General features: G+C 44.7%; 1 protein-coding gene across 1 annotated transcript in view; it reads right to left on the bottom strand.

Moving 5' to 3' along the window:
- Nucleotides 1-19,676, bottom strand: part of TXNDC5 (thioredoxin domain containing 5) — a 141,644-nt gene that overhangs the window by 81,035 nt on the left and 40,933 nt on the right. Inside the window, exons 2-3 of the mRNA XM_069613492.1 lie at nt 18,445-18,594; nt 2,315-2,420 (exon numbers count right to left, since the gene is read on the bottom strand). Of these exons, the coding sequence (XP_069469593.1) occupies nt 2,315-2,420; nt 18,445-18,594 (256 nt within the window). The remainder of the gene's footprint in view (nt 1-2,314; nt 2,421-18,444; nt 18,595-19,676) is intronic.

The following is a 19,676-nucleotide window of genomic DNA, read 5'->3' as shown; positions in this document are numbered from 1 at the left end:
CACCGTGGTGTACCAAGGGGCGGATGATTTTGACTTTGGCCAGCTGGATTTTAGGGGGGCATGAGTGTCCACTACTTTCATAGCAGAGTTGCCGAATAATTACAGGAGGCCCGAGGCATTCCACGTAGTGGGGGAAGTCTGAAAAGTTTGCTTCCAGTACATGGACTGGAAAGTTTTGAATGATCAGCGTTGAGTGAGGGGGCGTTTAGTGTGACCTTTGTGTGCTGTAGTCTAGTGGGGGACGATGGTCCGACCAGTCAAGTGGGATAGGGTGTGCACAGGTGATGCAGGCGGATGAGGTGAAGACCAAGTCTAGGGTCTTACTTTCGTGTGCATGGGGGGGGAGAGCACAATTTGCTTAAGGTCCGTGGAAGCAGTCAGTGTGAAAAGCGTGCTTTATGTGTGGTTGTCAGCCTGTGACACATGGATGTTACAATCGCCAAGAAAGACATTACTAGAATTTGCTAATTGGCAGAGGAGAGTAAGTTGGAAGTCTGCAATGAAAGTCACTCCTGTGAGGTGGTCTGTAGATGAGGTGTAAGGTGTAGGATTCCTTTCGCAATAGAGGGAATTGGCATGCAGGCGATTCAAATGAACTTGTTCTGGGAGAGGGGATGCAGCATGGCCAATTGCTCCTGTAGAGGATTGCCACTGCGCCTCCTGCCCTTGCGGTCCAGTCGGCATGTTGTATGCAGTAGCCTTGGGGTAGGAGAATGCTGAAAACATGTCAGGAGGATGGGGTATACCATGTTTCAGTGATGAACAGGGCATAAGGGTTGTTGTACAAGATGGCATCAGCGATCTCTGAAGCGTAAGCAACTGAGCGAGTATTGATCAACAGGAGAGGGTGTGTGCATGTGATCCGTAGGTGTTGGATGGGGGCAAGAGCAAAATATTGATGAGGTTCCCTAGGGCAGCTTGCTGGGGCTGCCCAGGGAACTTGGCCATTAAAACCCTAGTGAGAGTGGGGATTGGCTGTGGGGGGTGGAGACCCATTGATTTTGGCGAGTAGCAGTAGTAGCGATTAGTTTGTAGGTAAAATTCAGTTTAGCATCAGGGACAAACAGGTAAGGTCCTGGACTTCGCCCGTCCTTTGCAGAGGACACCTAAGGAGGATGGATTAAATAGGTGGTGGGCAGAGCTGGTCACCTGACCAGCAGCCTACTTAAAGTGGTCTGCCTAGAGTCCTTAAGTAGAGGCTTAGAAGGCACGAAAAACTAGAGGTGGCCACAGGTAGAGAGGTGGCGGAGAGAAAGGGACCAAGTTGGAGCTGGGAGGGGCGGTCCAAGAGGAAGGAGGTCAGTCACTCCAGGGCCTGATCCGTGATGCACAGGTTCTCACATAGTCGATTAATTAGGATGGCGTGGTTGACTGTCGAAAGCAGTGGAAAGATCAAGGAGGATGAGGACAGAAGGAATGCTGGACTGAAGATTCAAGAGCAGATCTTACCATGAGAGCAGTTTCCAGGTCTCTGGCAGCTCTGAAGCCAGACTGATGGTGATGGACAACCAACAGATTCAGTGTGGAGCGTAAGCTGGGAGATGGCCAGCTTTTCTAAGAGTTTGCCCAGGAAATGGGTGGAGATTGTGTGATAGTTTGCCAGGCAGGTAGGATCGGCAGACGGCTTCCAGGAGCAGGTGCACAAGGGAGTGCTTAGGGGCAGAGGGGAAGTTCCAGTGGTGAAAGTGTGACTACAGAAATCGGCGAAGGATGGAGAGAGAGAATGTCAATATAGTCCTGGATGTTCCTGGAGGAGCAAGGGTGCACCGTTTTGGACACTTTCATAGATCTGATTGGTCTAGAAACCTGGTCAGGTTTTGTCAGAGTGTAAGAAGAAAGGAGGAGAGGGAGATATGGCCAAATGGGGCACAAGAGAGGAAGAGGAGATAGAGGACAGGATCTCCTGAGTTTTAGCAGAAAAGAGAGAGGCCAGAGCCATACAGAGGGCCTGGGAGGCAACATGAGAGGTAGAGACTGCAACAGGATTGGTCAGTTCCTTGCAGATTTTAAAGAGTTTGGCCGTGTTGCTGGAGGCCGCAGGTTTCATTGTGTGAGCTCTTGGACAGGAATACCGTTTTGCCTTGAAGACGCAAGGCAGATCATGTTTTTGATGCACAGCTTAAACTTATAATAAGCACCTAAGTGACTAAGCATTATTAACGTAATGACACTGCAGTAGTGATCTCAAAGCAGAATTCAATGATTAAATGCAACCTAATTACCACAGTTACATTGATTTTTCCAATTTATATTTAGTCAACTCAAGCTGATTAGGTCTGGACCAAGAAGGAATGGAATCATTTTTTAACCTTACCTCCGGTTCTTCATTTACCATCTGCAGCATCCAACTTTCCAGTGCCTGGGAGTCCCTGGATCCTTGGTACTTCACAGCGTCCTGACCTGGTTTGAAGAACTTCAGTCTAAAACAAGGGAATATCAGGAAACTGTTTAGTAATTAGCATTTTAAGGTCTGCTGATACACTAGTTAAGGGGACACATGTTCCAGTGTACGGCAGTAGTGAGTGAAGTTAATATCATTTGGTTCATAGATCATCATCATGGTTTATATCCCAACCACCACAGGAGAGGACAGGCAGCGCCAAAAAGTAGGTCACCAAACTAGAAATGGCAAAGGAAAAAGCACTGATGGATGAGGCGGTTAGCATGATTTCATTTCCTGAGCATTCCAGTTGTAAAATGGAAAGCAGAAGCTTTAAATAATTGCTGAAATTAGATGTGCCTATACAAAGCTGGTGGAAAGGCAGTTGCCTCTAAAATACGGAGCAAAAAAAACCAAACAAAAAAAAAAAACAATAAAAAAAAAAAAAGTTAGTGCCATCAAATTCACAAACTTATGCAGAGCAATATATGCTGGGCGGGACCGAAAACCAAGAGCAATGGCTCTACCTAGAATTCCTGAGAAGGGTGCACAATGCCCTTTTAAAAGGCAGGTCAAGTTGTGTACGTTTGGTGGATTTGCCATACAAAAGGTGTGTTGAGTAGTTTCCTTCAAACATAAACATTGCAATGCCCTTTCAAAATATTATGTCACAAAGAAACTTCACAGATTTTGAACTGTGCAGTGGTGCAAGTGTTTATTTGGGGTAGCATCTCCAATGGTTTTCTTTAACTGTGTAGAACTCGAAAACCAGAGTGTGAAGAGGGGGTTGAACAGTACTGACCAGGGTTCCCTGGGATTGTTGATTCTGTAATTTGCTTGTGAAGAGATCAAATTTTGGGTTCCGTCAAGTTTTTCATGAGTGGCTTTTGAGGGCGGGGGTCTCTAGAGTACACAGATTCAGGTAATTATTTTGTTTTAACTTTATACAGCTCTGACCCTACCCAGATAGTCTCAGAGTGCTTAAAGTCATGAGAGGAGGCACGGCCAAGATGGCAGAGGGGCGAGACACACGCCTTCAACCAAGCTGTCTGTTTCCCTCTCTCCTTCCCTCTGTTCTCCCCCCCCCCCGAGGGGAGATTGCAGAGGCGAGCTATATTGTGAGAGAGATAACTCTGGGGAGCTATAGCCAAACCAGTTCAAGGTAGCAGTGACGAGGGTCTAGGTTAAGTCTCAAGAGGTGGTGAGCTTGTAAAGGGTCCACAATGGGTACACACAATGGGTATCACACACTTCGTATGTATAAAAAATACAGTTATTTATGTATGGCCAAATATCACTATGAGCAATGACTACAAACAGGTAGCAATATCACACAACACTAATAACAGATCACATATATACAGTCACTGGTTGAGGGCATTACACAAATCAAATCCCTGTAAAAGAAAGCGCAGATTTGATTATGCACCAAAGGTCCACAGAGAGTTAACCCTAAAAGCCCTTCCCCTAAGTTGGCTGGGGCCTTATGCCCAAAAGCGCAGGAAAGGACCAACACATTTTGTGAAGCTGGAAAAAAAATTAAGGTAGGGTCTCTGGGGTCCAGTGGACAGTTCCAAGGGTTAGAGGACAATGTATTCTAATAGAAGTGTCCACAACTTTTGGAATGCTTGTGCCAGCAATCTATGGTAAAACCAAAAAAGTTAGGAAAACGAGAGTTTAGGGTAGGTAAGAACCACTAACTTACCGCCCCGGCCCCTCCGTACTCCGATTCTTACCCAGACTTGGCAGGTCAATGGAGGAGGGTTTGAGGTTGCTTTTACGGGCCAGTCGCAGTCCTCGATTCGCAGGGGTTGCAGGTTCGAGCGGATCTCCGGTTGGTGTCTTTCACTGGTGCAAAGACTCAGGTGAATAATGCAGCAAAACTCGATGCAGGACCACCCCTCTGAACTGGACTCGGGAAAAGCTGTCGAACGGTAGTCAGCACGGCCAAACAAAGGGCCTCACTTGTCGCCGTCGGACTTTCCCTTGTATTTCGGGTCCCCTTGAAGCTAGGATTTCACGGAGATAAGTATTGTAGGACAAACTGATGATCCCCCAAGTTCCAGGCCATAACTCGGAGCAGCAACATCTGCAGCCCGGTAGCCCAAACTCAGAGCTGGACAGCCACAGGACAGCCCTGGGACACTTCCGAAGGCTTCTTCGCAGGGTACCGAGCAGACGTCGGGAATGGATGATCCCTCCACTCCAAGGGTCGCAACTCCCACGCAGGACTGCTGAAGATCACGAGCAAGGCAGGGCTCCACCAGGGCAGCAGCAGAAGTTGGTCACCAGGCCTTCAGTCTGGTCTCTTCACAGGTCTCACAGCTGGACAGGAGTCTTGGCTCCTTCAGGTTACTCCAAGATCTCTGAAGAATGGGTGCAGGGGTCCTCTCCTTATCCGAAAAGTCAGGTAAGAGCCTGGCCACACACGTAGCCCAGCCGTAGCCCAGCCGTAGCCCAGCCGTAGCCCAGCCGTAGCCCAGCCGTAGCCCAGCCGTAGCCCAGCCGTAGCCCAGCCAGGACCACTGGCGGGAACACGCATGCATAGCACTCAGACACACAAACCAGTTTGTGGATTGGGACCAGACAGTCCCAGCCCACATCGGGTCAGCAAACACCTCGAATTCCAGTAGCCCAAAGCCTTGGCTTTCCTGGGCACTGTAAGTCCATATAAGGATTTTCCTGGCCTCATAAGCCAGGAAGAAGGCTATATGGCCAAACGATATGCCAAAAAATAAATACATTAAAAAAAAATAAAACAGCACAAACATGGCATGGCCATGTTGCGACACTAGCCACAATTAAACACAGTAAGGCTAAAACGAAAAGCACCCAAAATTGAAAAAAAAAAAAGTCACTGCTGCCACCAGCTTGTCCATTTAGCACACCTAGAGTTAGTACATGGCATGGCAAAAAAAAAAAGTGTACCCCATTCTAGGATGCTTTGTACAATCACAAGTGATAACAAGTTACTAAAAGTAGTCAAAGTCACAGGAATAAGGAAAACAAATGTTGCCCAGTACTGACAGCCTGAAGGACATGTCAGTTTCCCCATAACAGATGAGCAAAAGACAGGGTAGTGAAGCTTATGGTTTCACTGCACTGTAAAAAGTACAGGTCAGGATCAAGTTTAAAGGGTCCATTAAAATGGAAGGAAAGGTAGAGTAAAGAAATCTTTCCTAACAACTGTGGATACTGCCTGCACCCCTGGTGCACATGCCAAGCTGACTCACTTATCAATGGTCCGCAGAGGGTGCTTGCCTACTAGTGCCAACAAGTCTCGATCCTACTGCTGTTCGAGTGCTCCTTGTGGGGGCACTCGGGGTGGGGGGGCAACCAGTGAGTGAGCTGCGCTCAAACTGTACGCTGTAAAGACTGGAGGAGGGGGGGGGTATCTGTACTCCTGCCCTCTATATGGCAGAGTAGAAGCACAGAGCACCTCAGCCAAGGTGCTCTATTGTGGTAGCAATATACGAGCAACCAAGGCTTAAGCTCTCAGGAGGTCTTGCAGGCTGGTTCATAAGTACAGTGTAATCCCCGACAAAGGCATGTCCACACACTACGTTATGTGCTAACGGTTTTTTTTATATAAAAATAAGGTTCAAAAAATACACATCAATTAATAACACACTTTGTACTCTGGTAATTTTAATTTAGTAAATAAATACAATGTCTAAGTGGTACCACACTTCCGACAGTTATAATTGCATACAAATCATAGCAGTGTATCAGCCTTGATCATAGGAAGGAAAACAAGCTGGAAAAAACAATGGCAGAATCCTTTCTCCAGCTACCTAGATGCAGTTCTGAGTGAAGATTTCCCCATCCGGTCCCAGCTCCAGTTTTGGATAAGAGGAGAACTCCTGCAGCCATTCTTCAGATCTAAGTTAGAGCAAAGAATCCCTCGAAGAAGAGCAACCTATTGACAACTTCAGCAGTGGAAGAGATCTTCTGCAGTGATTGGCCCGGTGAAACCCTGCGCCTCTGCATGAACTCAGAAGAACCTCATCGGTGCATTGACCCGTGGGATCAACTAGTCTTGACATCTTCTCAAGGTTGCATGCCCCAAGAGAAGTGTCCCTGGACTGCCAAGTCATTGCTGTTCCGCGTTCAAGCCCAGAACTTAGTCGCAAGCTTCTGCCAGATCACTAGCATCAAGAAACTGTCCTGGAGCAGTTTTTGGACCGCGACTGCAAGGACACCAGTCATCGGCTGCAAGCGGTGGGCATTACTGGAACTCTCCTTCCTCCATCCCGTGAAGAGTAGTGCATAGCAAAAGTCTTCATTTCATCAACTGGGATTGCATTTTGCAGTTGCACCAAACTGGATGAAGCACTCGAACCTACAATCCCCAGCACATCTCACACCGAACAAAGGACGGAAGACCGCAGTCACAGCGCCCCCAGACAATCCATCGGGAGGGACCCCTGGGAAAATCTGACTTGGGAGAGGGTTGGGGAGGGTGGGGGGTGGGGCGCGTAAGTAAGCAAACGTGGGCCTGTCCCTCTTGTCCTCCATATGAGAGCAACGGGTGCAAAGCCCTTTGTCGTCCCATCTCCCGAAAACTTAACTTTGTTCGTTGAACATGGGTCAAGTACCCTGCCACTACATTAGCCTTGGGTCTGGAAGATGGCAGTCTTCTAACAAATGATTTAACTTTTAATAGTTTTGAACTGTTTAAAATCATCATGCATCCTTGTAGAGAATACCTTCCCTGGGGAAACCTTGCATTGGAACCGTTACTTTAGGGCCATAGGCCCTATGCATCTTAGGGTTGGACTTCATAAGTAAAATGAATTGTACGCGTGACTGGTTCCAATCATCTTAGCTACATTGAAGTTCTTACCCATTTCACCTGGTTAGTCATTGAGTGATGTATGTAGATGAACCTATTGTTGAATGTATATATTTATGTTCTATGGTTTTGTGTGATATTACTACCTTCTAGTCTCATTTCTTGGTGCATTCTTAAATATCTGAATGTCCAAGCAGAATTGTGTTGTGTGTGGACTCATTTGGGCCCCTGACCACGCTCCTACTCTCCTGAGACCAAGCCTCGACTGCGGCTCATTCTCCATTGATTGGGTTTTGGCTAAACCAAGTCTCCCTGTTCACTTTGGGTGGCTTCCTAAAATTTGCCCATCAGGCCATCACACAAGCATCTCCGATATGACCGGGAGAGAAGACGCCAACTCATAAGAAAAGATGCAAGCAAGCTGTGCAGTTCAAAACCAACATGCAACTGCAGGCTGCACACAGCAGTAGGAAAACATGTGAAATGCTTTGTAGTCTCTCAAATAGAAACTATAACTGAAGGTCCGAGATGAACATTTCAAGTACCAGAAAATAACCTGCAGCTGTTGATAAAATGGCAACTGCTTAATAGAACAGGAGTTCAAGAGAATTTGCGTATTATGCTGCAGTGTTGTTGGGGAAAAGGTAAAAATCAGGGGGGGTGGTGGTGGTGGTGGTGGAACAGGAAAACGTACATTTTAAAAGCTGAAAGTGTGAATGGGGCCACTTTAAAAAGGAAGCCAAAACTGAACTATTCTGCTCATGCCACCTACCCCAAAATGAGATTTGAAAATACATACCATGCTTTCTCACAGAGATGAACAGGTGAGTGGGACTGTAAATCCTAAAAGGATGTATGGGTTGCATCCATTTGTCGGAGGGGTTTGGGGATTTGCAGCTCTGTGGTGCCTAATCTGATCTTCCACCTCCTAGAACCGTGTCAAGGTACAAAAGTAAATACCTGGAAAAACTAAGGTTAATCCAACTAGGTCAGAGGGGCAGCAACAAAATAAAGCCTGAAGAACCAAACTTCAAAGACCTCATCACTGCCAGACCTCTAGGTCGTAAAGATCAGCCCCGAACTTGCCGCAAAGAACTGGAGACACCAGATGTTCTGTGGATGAAAGACCCAACTGCGTCTCGGGAGGATGGCTCGGGGCCAACGTGCTTGCCTTGAAGCAATGACGACAGAGCAACACAGGTTCGAACCCCGGGTCCGCGCTTAGAAACTTCTGGGTATTGAGCACGTTAGAAATAACCGATTATATCATCAATGCCATTTAATATTTGGCATTATAATTTGTTTTCTTGAACAGTGGGATTCACCATTTAACCCATAATTCTTGAACAGACCCTTATAGAAACGCAATTCTTTTTTGCGAAATGTTCAGGTTGAGATGTGATCTATTGAAGGCTACCAAAATTATCTTTGCTAATGTCAGTTTTAATTAGGCAAATTTGTAATTTTTTGCAAAGAATTGATGCTTGCTAGTGAATTAAATGTCATAGCGTCGCCAGGGATGAGCCCGTCTCTTTGAGAAAGTAACATTATTGGAGTATAAATGTGGATGCGAGTTAAATTGAACAATCTATAACTCAGAAATTATTTGTGCTATTAGGATGAGAATTACATTAATTGATTTCGTGCCAGAGAGGAATCTGGTGAGCAAATTAGTAAATGTTAATGTGTGGATTTCATTATATAAGAATGTGGCAGTATGTAATGCAGGAAATTCCAGAGATGACATCACATTAAATGGGAGGGGAACTGGGTGTAGAAGTTACTCCCACCAGACTGCCCTCTTCCTTAATATATCCAAGGGCTGCGGAGAGGTAAGTCTCTTGTGATCTCACTTTTGGAGCACAGTCCAATTAGATTGGGGAAGAATACATACCTGAACAACGGATTCAACACACTCAGACTGACATACTCAATCACAGATGGAGATAAAGAAGACAAGAAATAGATTGTTCTCCTTTTGGACCCATTGATGGATTATTAGCAAAGACTGAAAGTGGGGCCCAACGAGTAAAAGCCCAAGGCCTTATTCAGTGGAAGGAATAGAAAACAGACTGGAGGAGAGCGGATGCCATCTTGAGGAACAATACTCACCTGTTTCTATAGGGGGGGATTGGAAAGGGGGAGAATTGAACCAGTCCTTAAGAGGGTGCCCACCCATCTGTGATTAAGCCAAAGGAAATTCATATGGGAGTATGTTCTAAAGGGGAAACAATCCGAGGTGCGGGATTCTAGCAAGGAAATTAGATTACATTTTGGCCCTGTTATTTGTAAGTCCTGAGTGGCTGGACGAAAGAAACCGACTGTATATCCTGTGAACTAAATATTTCATAAGCGTGTGTGTTTCTGGAATTATAGATCAATGAAATAGCATCTCTGGCCTGTATGTGGGGAAATCGGGCAACTCCTTTTCTGCACAATGTACAAGCACAGAAGAGCATAGGACATCTCACTGTGTGCATACCTAGACAAAGTAATTGAAGTCACTTCCGAGGTACGCCATAGAGTAGAATACTGTTAAATATAAGCTGTTCCAGACAAAGAGTGAGTGGTTGATTATTCCCCTTTCGGTTTAACGTTTCCCAGTGAAAGTGAGAAAGGTGCGCATTTACATCACTGAAGGGGATTTAGCCTACATATGTTGAACCTACCTTTTTCCTTTCCAGAAGCCAAATACATACATGACGAACCAGTCGTTCTTGCATTTTTTTAAATGCTGTTGAAATTCTGACTTGTATATTGAGTAAGGGAGGGCGGGGTGGTGTACATTTTGAATTAAGGGGAAGAAGCAAGAATTGGATAGGCAGGGATACATTAACTACTTTGTTTTTTTTCACCAATTAAAGGTTCCTCCTGGATTCTCATGTATTCAAACCATGGTGCAGGTGCGCTCAGGGTGCATTAAATGTAGAGATAACTATGGTGAGGCGCAGCTTACAAAATGTCTATTGGTATAAGCATTGAAAACTGAAGTGACTAGAGTGTTGATTATTTTTTATCATTGCAATTGGACTTCACAGAATGGCTATGTATTTTTCTTGATATTGATCCAATTATTTCCATTTGGTTAATAAATATCCATTCTGTGCAAGCCTGTGTGTTGCGTGTCCAGAAAGGGGAGGGAAGCTACAAGAAATCAATGTTATTAAATTGGGGGGTCCCAGATTCATAAAAAGAACTTGATTAAATAAAGGAAAAAATTGTGCGTGCCTGGCTGGGGTGGAAAGCTAGATGTTGCTTGGTTAAAACATCCTACACCTTCCCCCACACACAAGGCATACCGTTAAACCTCTACACATCCTCACTCAGACAACTGATCACTTCAGAGTTGTCCTACCATCCCTTTCTAGACAAGAACCAATCTTCTGCCGCCCAAATTTTACCCTGGATCCTGCTGCTCGTATATTCAGAAGTCTCTCCACAATCCCAAGAAATCTACCCTCCTGCACCCAAGGCACCATACCCTTCTTCACCCATCACATTTCTAGCAGACTTACTCCCCTCCTTCCCTAAGGCATGCAATCCCCCCCCACCCCCCCCAACAGTGAACTTCACTACTACCCCTCATGTGAACTGGATTAACCTACTTAATATCAGGAAAACTTGCCCCTCACTTGCAGCACTACCAAAACCCTCAGACTAAACTTGGTACTCACCACCTGGATTACTGTACCAGGCTGCTCCTCTTGCCACCCCAACCCCCCCATTGTTTCTGCCCACTTCAGAACGTATTCAACTGTACCACCCAAACAACCCAGCCCCACTGCACATTAGCGTGCCCACTTCCCAGCTCTGTGCAGGGTGGCTTTTCAAAATGGGGCAGGCGGGGGTGGGACTAGGGCACATTCTCTTTAAATTCCTACTGCTCGTTTTCAAATGCCCTGCTTAGAGAACACCATCACCTGCTACACTTCCATGACCTAACCACTCCACGCTTCAAGTCCCTCCTTGGCATGAAGGTCCTGCCCCACCATTTTCCCCTTCCTGTCCACGATAAAAACACTACTACTACTATCCTTTTAAGTCTGCACTTATGCTCCATCTTCTCACCAAAGTAGGAACCTCCTCTTCTTACACTCACATTTCTCCACCTTACTGAGGATTCACCTCATCCCATCCCATTGTTCATACTACCTTGTATATCGTCAGTGTGTTCCCAAACAACCAATGTGTCAGTCCCTCACCAACTCTCTCCCTTCTAATGTACTGCACCGGACTCAGAATTGCCCTAACAGTTTGTTTTCTCGCAAGTGTTTCTGGGTCAAACACCATCAACCTTCAATAAAATTAAATACAAATACGAGATGCAACTACATTCATCCCTAAAGGCTCTGTACGGAAGGATTCACAGGTAAAGAGACCAAAGCCTTTTAATCTCAATTATAAACCTATACATTCCTGTAGTGTACAATTCCATTCTTACTAGATGATGCAGTGTTAATTACTCGAACACAAAAAAGCAGTTCATATTAAATCAATGCCTTCAGCCCTCTCCCGATGCTTGCTAGTCACATGAAATTATTTTTGGGTCCAACAAATGCTGAACATGCATGATCCAAACACTGTAAACCAGCTACTATATCAATCAGAGGGCATTCCCATAATTTAAGGACTTAAGGTGAAAGAAAGGTTTGAAAGAGGTCTAACAAATGGACAAACCCCACACTTCAGACACGAGAAAGGCAGTAAACAACGTGCTATAAGCTTTACATTTGGCATCTATGAGGAAACTTGAGCCAAAACCATTGAGAGCCAAAAACATTGACAATTGTAAAATGATCCACGACAGCTTTTCAAGTCAAGGGACAAAAGATTACCTTCTCCTCAAACCTTTTCAGGAACCAGAAAGACAAGGATAGAAACTACATTTTGCTGGCACACATTTTCCAGTTTTGCTCTACGTTGAACATACAATAAACTAGATTGTCGTTACAAAGGCCACTTTTTACCTTCTGAGGTAGCTCCCTGTAGTTTATGCTGATATTTCTGGGTTTTCCTCCCAACAGGCTTACTGCAAAGCAGGGAGTGGCTGGCTCTGAGTCCAGAACTCCTAAGGCAGGAGTACCCCGAAAATACATCAGTGTATCCGAACACTCCTTTTGACTGTTCATTTCTCCCATGGGGATTATTGGATAACTTCTGCTTGAAGGCCTTGTCTCAACGAAACCCAGACAGTCTTCATCATCAGATCCAAAAGGGGCGGTCCCTTTCAGTGCCAGAACCCAAACCTATCCACACCTTTTGGACTCATTCTTCATCCCAGGACACAAGGCAATTGCCCTGGCCGCACCTCTCCAATTTGGGAAGCTGCAGGGGCCTGTGCTGCCCTTTGTCCTGCGACTGCACCACCAAACTCCACAGTCCTTTCTCCGTGGCCCTCTCATCTGCATCGCTGAATACCACCAGCTGCAGCATCTTTAGTCTTTCAGTTACTCTAGCTTGGACCCTTGATTAACAAACCACCAAATCTCAAACAGTCCTTGCCAAGGGTCGTGGCTTCCTCCTTGCATTGGTTTTCCCTAACTGGAACCTGCAGTGCTCTCCAAACATGCACTCTAACTGCCTGCTTTTAAGCCCAAAGTATTGCTCTCCCCATTTCTGGCGCTACTAGAGGGTCCTTTGTTCGCTGAAATCTTCTCTGGGTCCCCTTTGTCAGCTTAAGCCTTCTGTGCCTTAAACTCCACTGGAGCTCCAGAAACTTCTCCTACGGACCTTTTCACAGACTAACTTTTGCGCAGAAGTGTGTCCTAATTTGCACAACTGATATCCAGTGATCCATCTTAAAACTCTGTCTGGCCTAGTTAGGAAAAGTATTATACTCACTTGTGATTGCATTTGCCCCTTGAAAGCCCGTTTTACTTAGCGGTTACATTTATCTTGTGAAGTGTATTCACCCATTAATGTAGTATTTTGTTCTCTTCCCACATTGTCCACAAAAGCTTGGTTGACTGGAAACATTCCATTAAGCAGCACTTACATTGCCGGTTATATAGCTGGATTAAAAAACAAACATGCCAGGAAACTTGGATATCTGGCTCTGGCAGTCAAAATTCAGTTATCCAGAATGTCGGTTTATCCAGTACCATTGGGTTTCCAATGGTGCCAATTGAATCAAGCTTTTACTGTACAAAGATATTTTTATAAAAAATATAGTGTGTGGGTATTCCCGCATTTGGTATTTGTGAAAAGTGTTCACTGTCCCAGTAAACACCCCACTCAAACTCCTGAGAGTTGAGAGACTGCACCACAGATGCAAACGTAGCCTGGGGGGTCCTGACAAGGTTGTGTTGACTACCGTGCACTGATACCACCCAGGGGCAGTCGTGACATCAAACCTGCATTTATGGATTGTTATAAGGATGCATCCACGTCCCAATCGCCCTCATCTGCTGGAGAAGGATATAGAAATCCCCATTGTTGGTGTGGAATAGATACGCCTCTTACATTCAAAAGACTATTTTCCTATATATACACATTATTTAAGGAACGGGATTAGAAAAGCTTCAAAAAGTGATTTACAGTAAAAAGAAATGCTAACAACACTCCCAAGTGCTTAAGTACATATAGTTACCAATACATCTGCACAAAGGTTTAATTACAAAAACTTTAAATAACATACAAGAACATTTTGACAACATTTTGACAATTGCTGTGTGTATGGTCCGAATTGTCAAACTACTCAACTAAAACGTGTTATAAATTGGAGACAATTATGCTGACTCAACTTTTTGTGGAGTAGAGGAACGACTGGAGCGAAAAAGAAAGTTGAGCCAGTGGCCAACTGTTGATTGTCATCTTGCCTTTGTCTGATATTATGCGCATCACCCGAGTCCTGTCCACGTCTTCGAAAAGCAGACTTTGTTAGTATAGAGACCCTGATCAAAACCTGCTTTAACATTTCCCCAAGTGCTATGGGTGCCAAGATGCTAATAGACTGTCAGTGATAATCAAGAAGCAAAGCTGGTGCGTTTGATGTGGACATCGCTATCGTAGCATAAACCTTGAGGTGAGGAGGCCCGAAAACACGGCAGCATCCTGCCCAGATAGTATTCACAACCATATACCTACAGATAGAGCCACATACCTGTCCGGACCCACGTTTGAGCTATCATGCTGCAACATTTGGTGCTGTGGGCTTAGAAAATCCAAGATGGCCAAAAAGCCCACATGTGCGCCAAACTCCAGGAGAACCACGCAGTTTGTGCACACTAAAATGGTTGCCTAACTTGCCACCCACCAGTGCGAGCAGGATGGGCCGGGGTGCCATGAGTGAAATGTGTGCCAAAGGAAAAACCGCACTTTAAAATCACCTTTTGTTTCTCTGAATTCCAGCTCAAAATGCCTATTTTCAAACATTGCAACACATCCAAAAATCTCACTGAACACCAGCGGACATCTGGCAGAATGAAGTATGTGTGCATACTAAATCTGGGAAGATGAAGAGCCCAAAACAATGTTCATAACAAAACTAGCTGAGCTATGCATGTCAGCAGCCTAACTGAAACTGGATTAAAACCACCAAAATCGAAATGTTTAAATTAACTCAGTGACCTACTTTTGAGTGTCACATAGTTGGCAACTGTTAAAATGTCATAGTTTTGAACTTAGAATCAGCATTCTAGCTGCATGTGTAAACATCGTTAGTTTTATTTGAATGCAGAAAACTGGGTAACTAAAAGTGACATTAGCTGGGGCCTGGCTTAAGGAACTGGATTCTGCCTGACAACTTCCCCCAATTGGAGTGAAACTGGATCCACAGCAGTTCTCAAGCCTGGCTGCATTCTGAGGGGAGGTTACCCCTCTCTGATTGAATTACCAAGGGACTGCTAGAGACTAAACAAAGGACCCAGGCTAGGGTTTATTGGGGGGAGGTCATAAATGGCTTCCTCTTGAACAATGGGCCTTCCAGGACCCAGGCAGATGGTTTATTGGGGGAATCGTAAAATAGCTTCCTCTTGGCAGAAGCTGGGAGGGGCAGGGTCTCTGAGCTTGGCAGAAACTGGATAAACTGGTTTCTCCACCATGTGACCTGGGAAGACACACCCCTGTTGGCCAGAATATGATTTTAAGAAAGATGTCTAACTCATGGTGCGGACTTGTCAAAATTATTTAAATGATACCATAATTCTTGTGATTTTTCTGTGCACGTATTAAGACGCGTTGGGAGTTTGTGTGATGTTCTGGGGCAAAACCCTGCTATTTATTGACACCACATACTCTGTGTTTAAGCTAGAGATATGGGAATTTACTGGAGTATTTATGGACAGGCCGTGTATATGTGTATAATTTTTAATGAAAAACCAATATTGCAAAACCAGTTAAAAAGCACAAAAAGTTGCCATTTCTGAATGCAAGCCTCCAGGAAGAGCAGAGTTTGAACAGAGTATACCTCATGTGATATGTGATGGGTGCATGTAATTTTAAACAAATGTGTACCTGTGCAAATATGTATTTGGGTCAAATATAGATTTGTGTGCAATTTGCCAGGGGAGTGTCCTTTCTGCAAGCCATTAAATGACATCAATCTGACACACAATCCTGTTCTCCAGTGAGAACGCAAAGAATTCTCCAACCTATCAGAACTCTGAAGGGGTTGGGCCTAGAAAGCTAGCCACTCCACCCACTTTCAAAACACATAAAAAGAGACTGCTGGGACAGGTAGAGGGATTCAATTCCATTTGCTGCGGAGCATGCTGACCGACGACTTCACATCCAGAGATCCTACACTTAGACTTCCAAGCTAAACAGAGACTACAGAACTTTGAACCAAGAAGGCCCACTGCAAGCAAAAGTATTTGTCAGCAGGCCCATTTGCAGACTATTCACAGCCGGACCCAGGTGTTGATTCTGGCCTGAAACCCTGTGCCAGAAAGATCCAGAAGCAGTGCTGTACCCAGAGAAAGCAGAGCAGTATCCAGAACCAGAGGCCAGAGATCCAGAGTGACCCAGACCGCTGTTATCAGAACCAGAGAGCTGATCCAGATCACTGTGAAGTGCCGAGACCAGAACCGGAGTCCAGTCCAAAACCTGACCAGATCCGTGGCGAGGCCTAATTCAAAAATATATTGCGAGTACCTAGCAGAACTGTGCAGAACCAATCTCTTAGTTAAAATAATCTAATCCAAACTATTTTAAACTAACCAGAACTGCCTCCTAGAAGTTGTCACTTGTTATTTTGCAAAGCTGTCACCTGTCATTTTCTAGCTGCAAGCTGTAACCTGTCGCTTTCAACTTTTAAAATTTCAAATCCGAAAAACCACCTTTATTTAAGCGTCCGTATCTCTGGAACCGTTTGGGCTAGGAACTTGGTTTAACTTCCCTCTGAAAGCTTAGAATCTCAGCTTTTCAACAAGCTTATAACCGACTTGCTAGTCCTTATACTTTTGCCATATTCGTGATTCACGCATTCGTGAATTTTGCCGCGATTTGGTTAAAAATCCAGCCACGTGTGAAAACAGCAGCTTCCTTGCTTTCCTTTGCCAAAAATTCGTTTAACCTGCTAGTTACTCCTAGATCCTTGCTAAAGTGAGCCTGAACTCATCCCAAGTATATTTCACTCACCCTGAACCTCCTAAAGGGAATTAAAACCATTTTCAGCATATTCCTCACTTCATTGCCAGCACATATAAAAGCATTTTGGGCCTGTGTTTCAAACTTCTGTAGTCTAAGCTTGCTGGGGTGAACTGAATTACATTTGATTGCATTCCTAAGAACTGTGTGCGCTCCTCTTCATTTCCTTACATTGCATAAGGGGGGGGGGGGGGGGAGTGGATTGCCAGAGAAAAGTGATTACATGGTTTTGTTGAAATCATATGGAGTATTTTCTGTATTGCATTTTCATTCAACATTGCATCCATCTGAAACTAGATAAAGCATTCTCTACCACCTTATTCTTCTGTTCCTATTCCCAAGCGTGCTACCTCATCCTTTATACTACTCCTGGGTAATCAAATCAGTTTATTAGTAGAACATTACCCATTGTTGTTAACTGCTCATGTTCTGAAGTGTGATATTAATTATTAATTTATTATAAAGTGTGATATATATATATTGTTTACATTCTCAAATAAACCGTTTAAACTTGCAAAACAGAACTACTTCTTGGCTCAGTGGGGTCAGGGGGGTTCCAAGAGAGGGGCGTTATATAGGGGTAGTCATCCAGAACTCATGAACTGGACATAAAGATATATCAATAAGGGTTTCCATTCAGTATCCCAGACTAGGCATTGACTTAGCTGTAGTGCTGGATTGAATCCTCTTACAATAGCGTCTGTAAAAATCTTGGAAAGCGCTTTTGACATGATCACCCTTCGATCCACCTTGGTGATCAATTCTGAAGACCAAAGTGTGAGGGAGTTACCCTAACAAGAGACTGGCAGTGATACAGCTCCCCTGGCGTGCTCTCGCCGATTACTGTGTGAAAACAACGCCTGTTGCTCCGGTATTTTCTATTATGTGGCTCTTTAGAGATGAGCAACAAGAGTTTTGTAAAAATTGCTAATGTAATTAAATACAAAGTAATAAAAAAAAAAAATAAGAAAAATAGTATTCACAACCACCAATTGCTGCATATGCAACCAGTCAAAGACGGGACCAATCTGTGGGGGACAGGTGAGGCCTCCCCCCAACTCCATGGCCTTCTACAAATGCCTGAGCCCTGGAACTAGGAGTAAGGCAGAAATAGCAGCATTCCAGAACGAGGTTATTGGAGGAGGAATAAGGAACAGGACTGCACCGCAGGCACCCTTTAGACGACTAACTTTCAATGTACAGGCTTTAGTTATAACTGCCTTTATGATCGGTCAAACCAGAAAGCCACGCCTCAAGCGCCATGGTTGAAAAAGAATAAAAAGAAATGGGGCGGGGATAACCACTTTTATTATGAGAAATTATAGGGGGAGGGCACAAAAATAAAGTGAAAAGGGCCCTGCAATGTGGACTTTGTTAGGATGATATGTACTATACGAGGAAGCGTTCCCGTTGTGCTTTTATTTTCAGAAACAAATGTAAAATGATTAAAAACACCATACACCTTGACTCCCACCATCATGTAGTAATTATTTTTTGTTGCCAAACAGGAACTACTCCACATTCAACTGCTTGAAACCAAATACTGTGCCAGTCATTTTTTGAACGGTTGTCTGAGGTTTTAGATTTCAAAATTAAGCTGCGAAAAAAATAAAAAACGTTTGCATCAAAAGCAGGAAGAGAACGAACATAAAAACAAATGCCCACATCATATTTTACTTACGTCGGGTACCCTCGGACGCCCTGTTCGGAGCACACTTCACTGTCCACAGTACAGTCCACTTTTGCTACATAAACCTGGGCCGCCTTCATGAGGTTGTATTTGTCTCCCATGTCGTTCCACGTTGCCTGAAGTCGCTGGCAATGTCCACACCTTTGGAAAAGCAAACTATGTATTCAGGTTTGCAAATGCAGACTTTAATCATGCAACATTTATGAATTTAAACCCGTTTAGTTGGCAAATATACGAACAAGATCCGATAAAAAGCTTTCATGTATTTACTTGGGAGCAAAGAGTATTTGCATGTTAATCTATTATTCAATATTAGTTCTGCAAACCATTCATACGATAGCGCACGATTGCCAGCAGTTTTCAACTGCAGGTTAAGCAATGTACAAGCTCAAAACCACCATCTTGCCGAATACGAATTACCAAATGTGTGGCCTAGTCGAGGCACAACTACGACGTCAAACACCGAAGCTCCACAGCACTGCAATATATCTTAAGTGAACCTCCCTACTGATCGCATCCATACAATCGAAAAGCAACCAAGTACTATGGGACCTAAGCGACCTCTAACGGGCCACAGTTTTTGGCAGCTCTCGCCACGAAGCGCTCATTGGTCAGTGGAGAAGATGCCATGCGCAACATCAAAATGGCAGCTGTATGAGCAACTTCCAGAAGATGAGAGCGCTCAAGCAATGGAGTTTGGAACCATGTGGTGACAGGAGACGATCCGGATAGCACATGCAGTTTTCCACTGCTTTAAAGCAGCTAGGTTGAGTGGGTATACCCTAGAGATCCATGGGATTCGCTGAGGGCCTCACGTCGTGTGGACGATCAGGCCCTGTGAGAGCGGAGGCAGCACGGCGACACAGAGGACCTAGTCAATTCCTCAAAGCCTGGCCACCCGCACTCCTTGGCACCAGAGATCTGACCTGCTCTCCCCAATCAGGCGTTGGGACACAACCCCTTCACGCAACATCCCCTGCCCACTTGGACAGGTAGATCTGAAACAACCTACTCCCTAGCGCAAAGTCCTCTCCCAGGGAGCAGTCACAAAACCTCCCCCTCACATCTGGCCAGTGAGCGATGAGATTCTTGCACTTACCATTTGATTGCATGGAGAAGTCACTAATTCAAAACCCCATTAAGGCAAATAGGCACCCAGCCTTAATAACTTGGTTGATCGATCCTTTAACTAAGCCAGAGGAAGAACCAAACATCTTAAATTG

Source organism: Ambystoma mexicanum, chromosome 5p (assembly GCF_040938575.1).
Source record: "Ambystoma mexicanum isolate Mex_15411 chromosome 5p, UKY_AmexF1_1, whole genome shotgun sequence".
Lineage (NCBI taxonomy): Eukaryota > Metazoa > Chordata > Amphibia > Caudata > Ambystomatidae > Ambystoma > Ambystoma mexicanum.
This window is presented reverse-complemented; position numbering and strand designations above follow the sequence as displayed.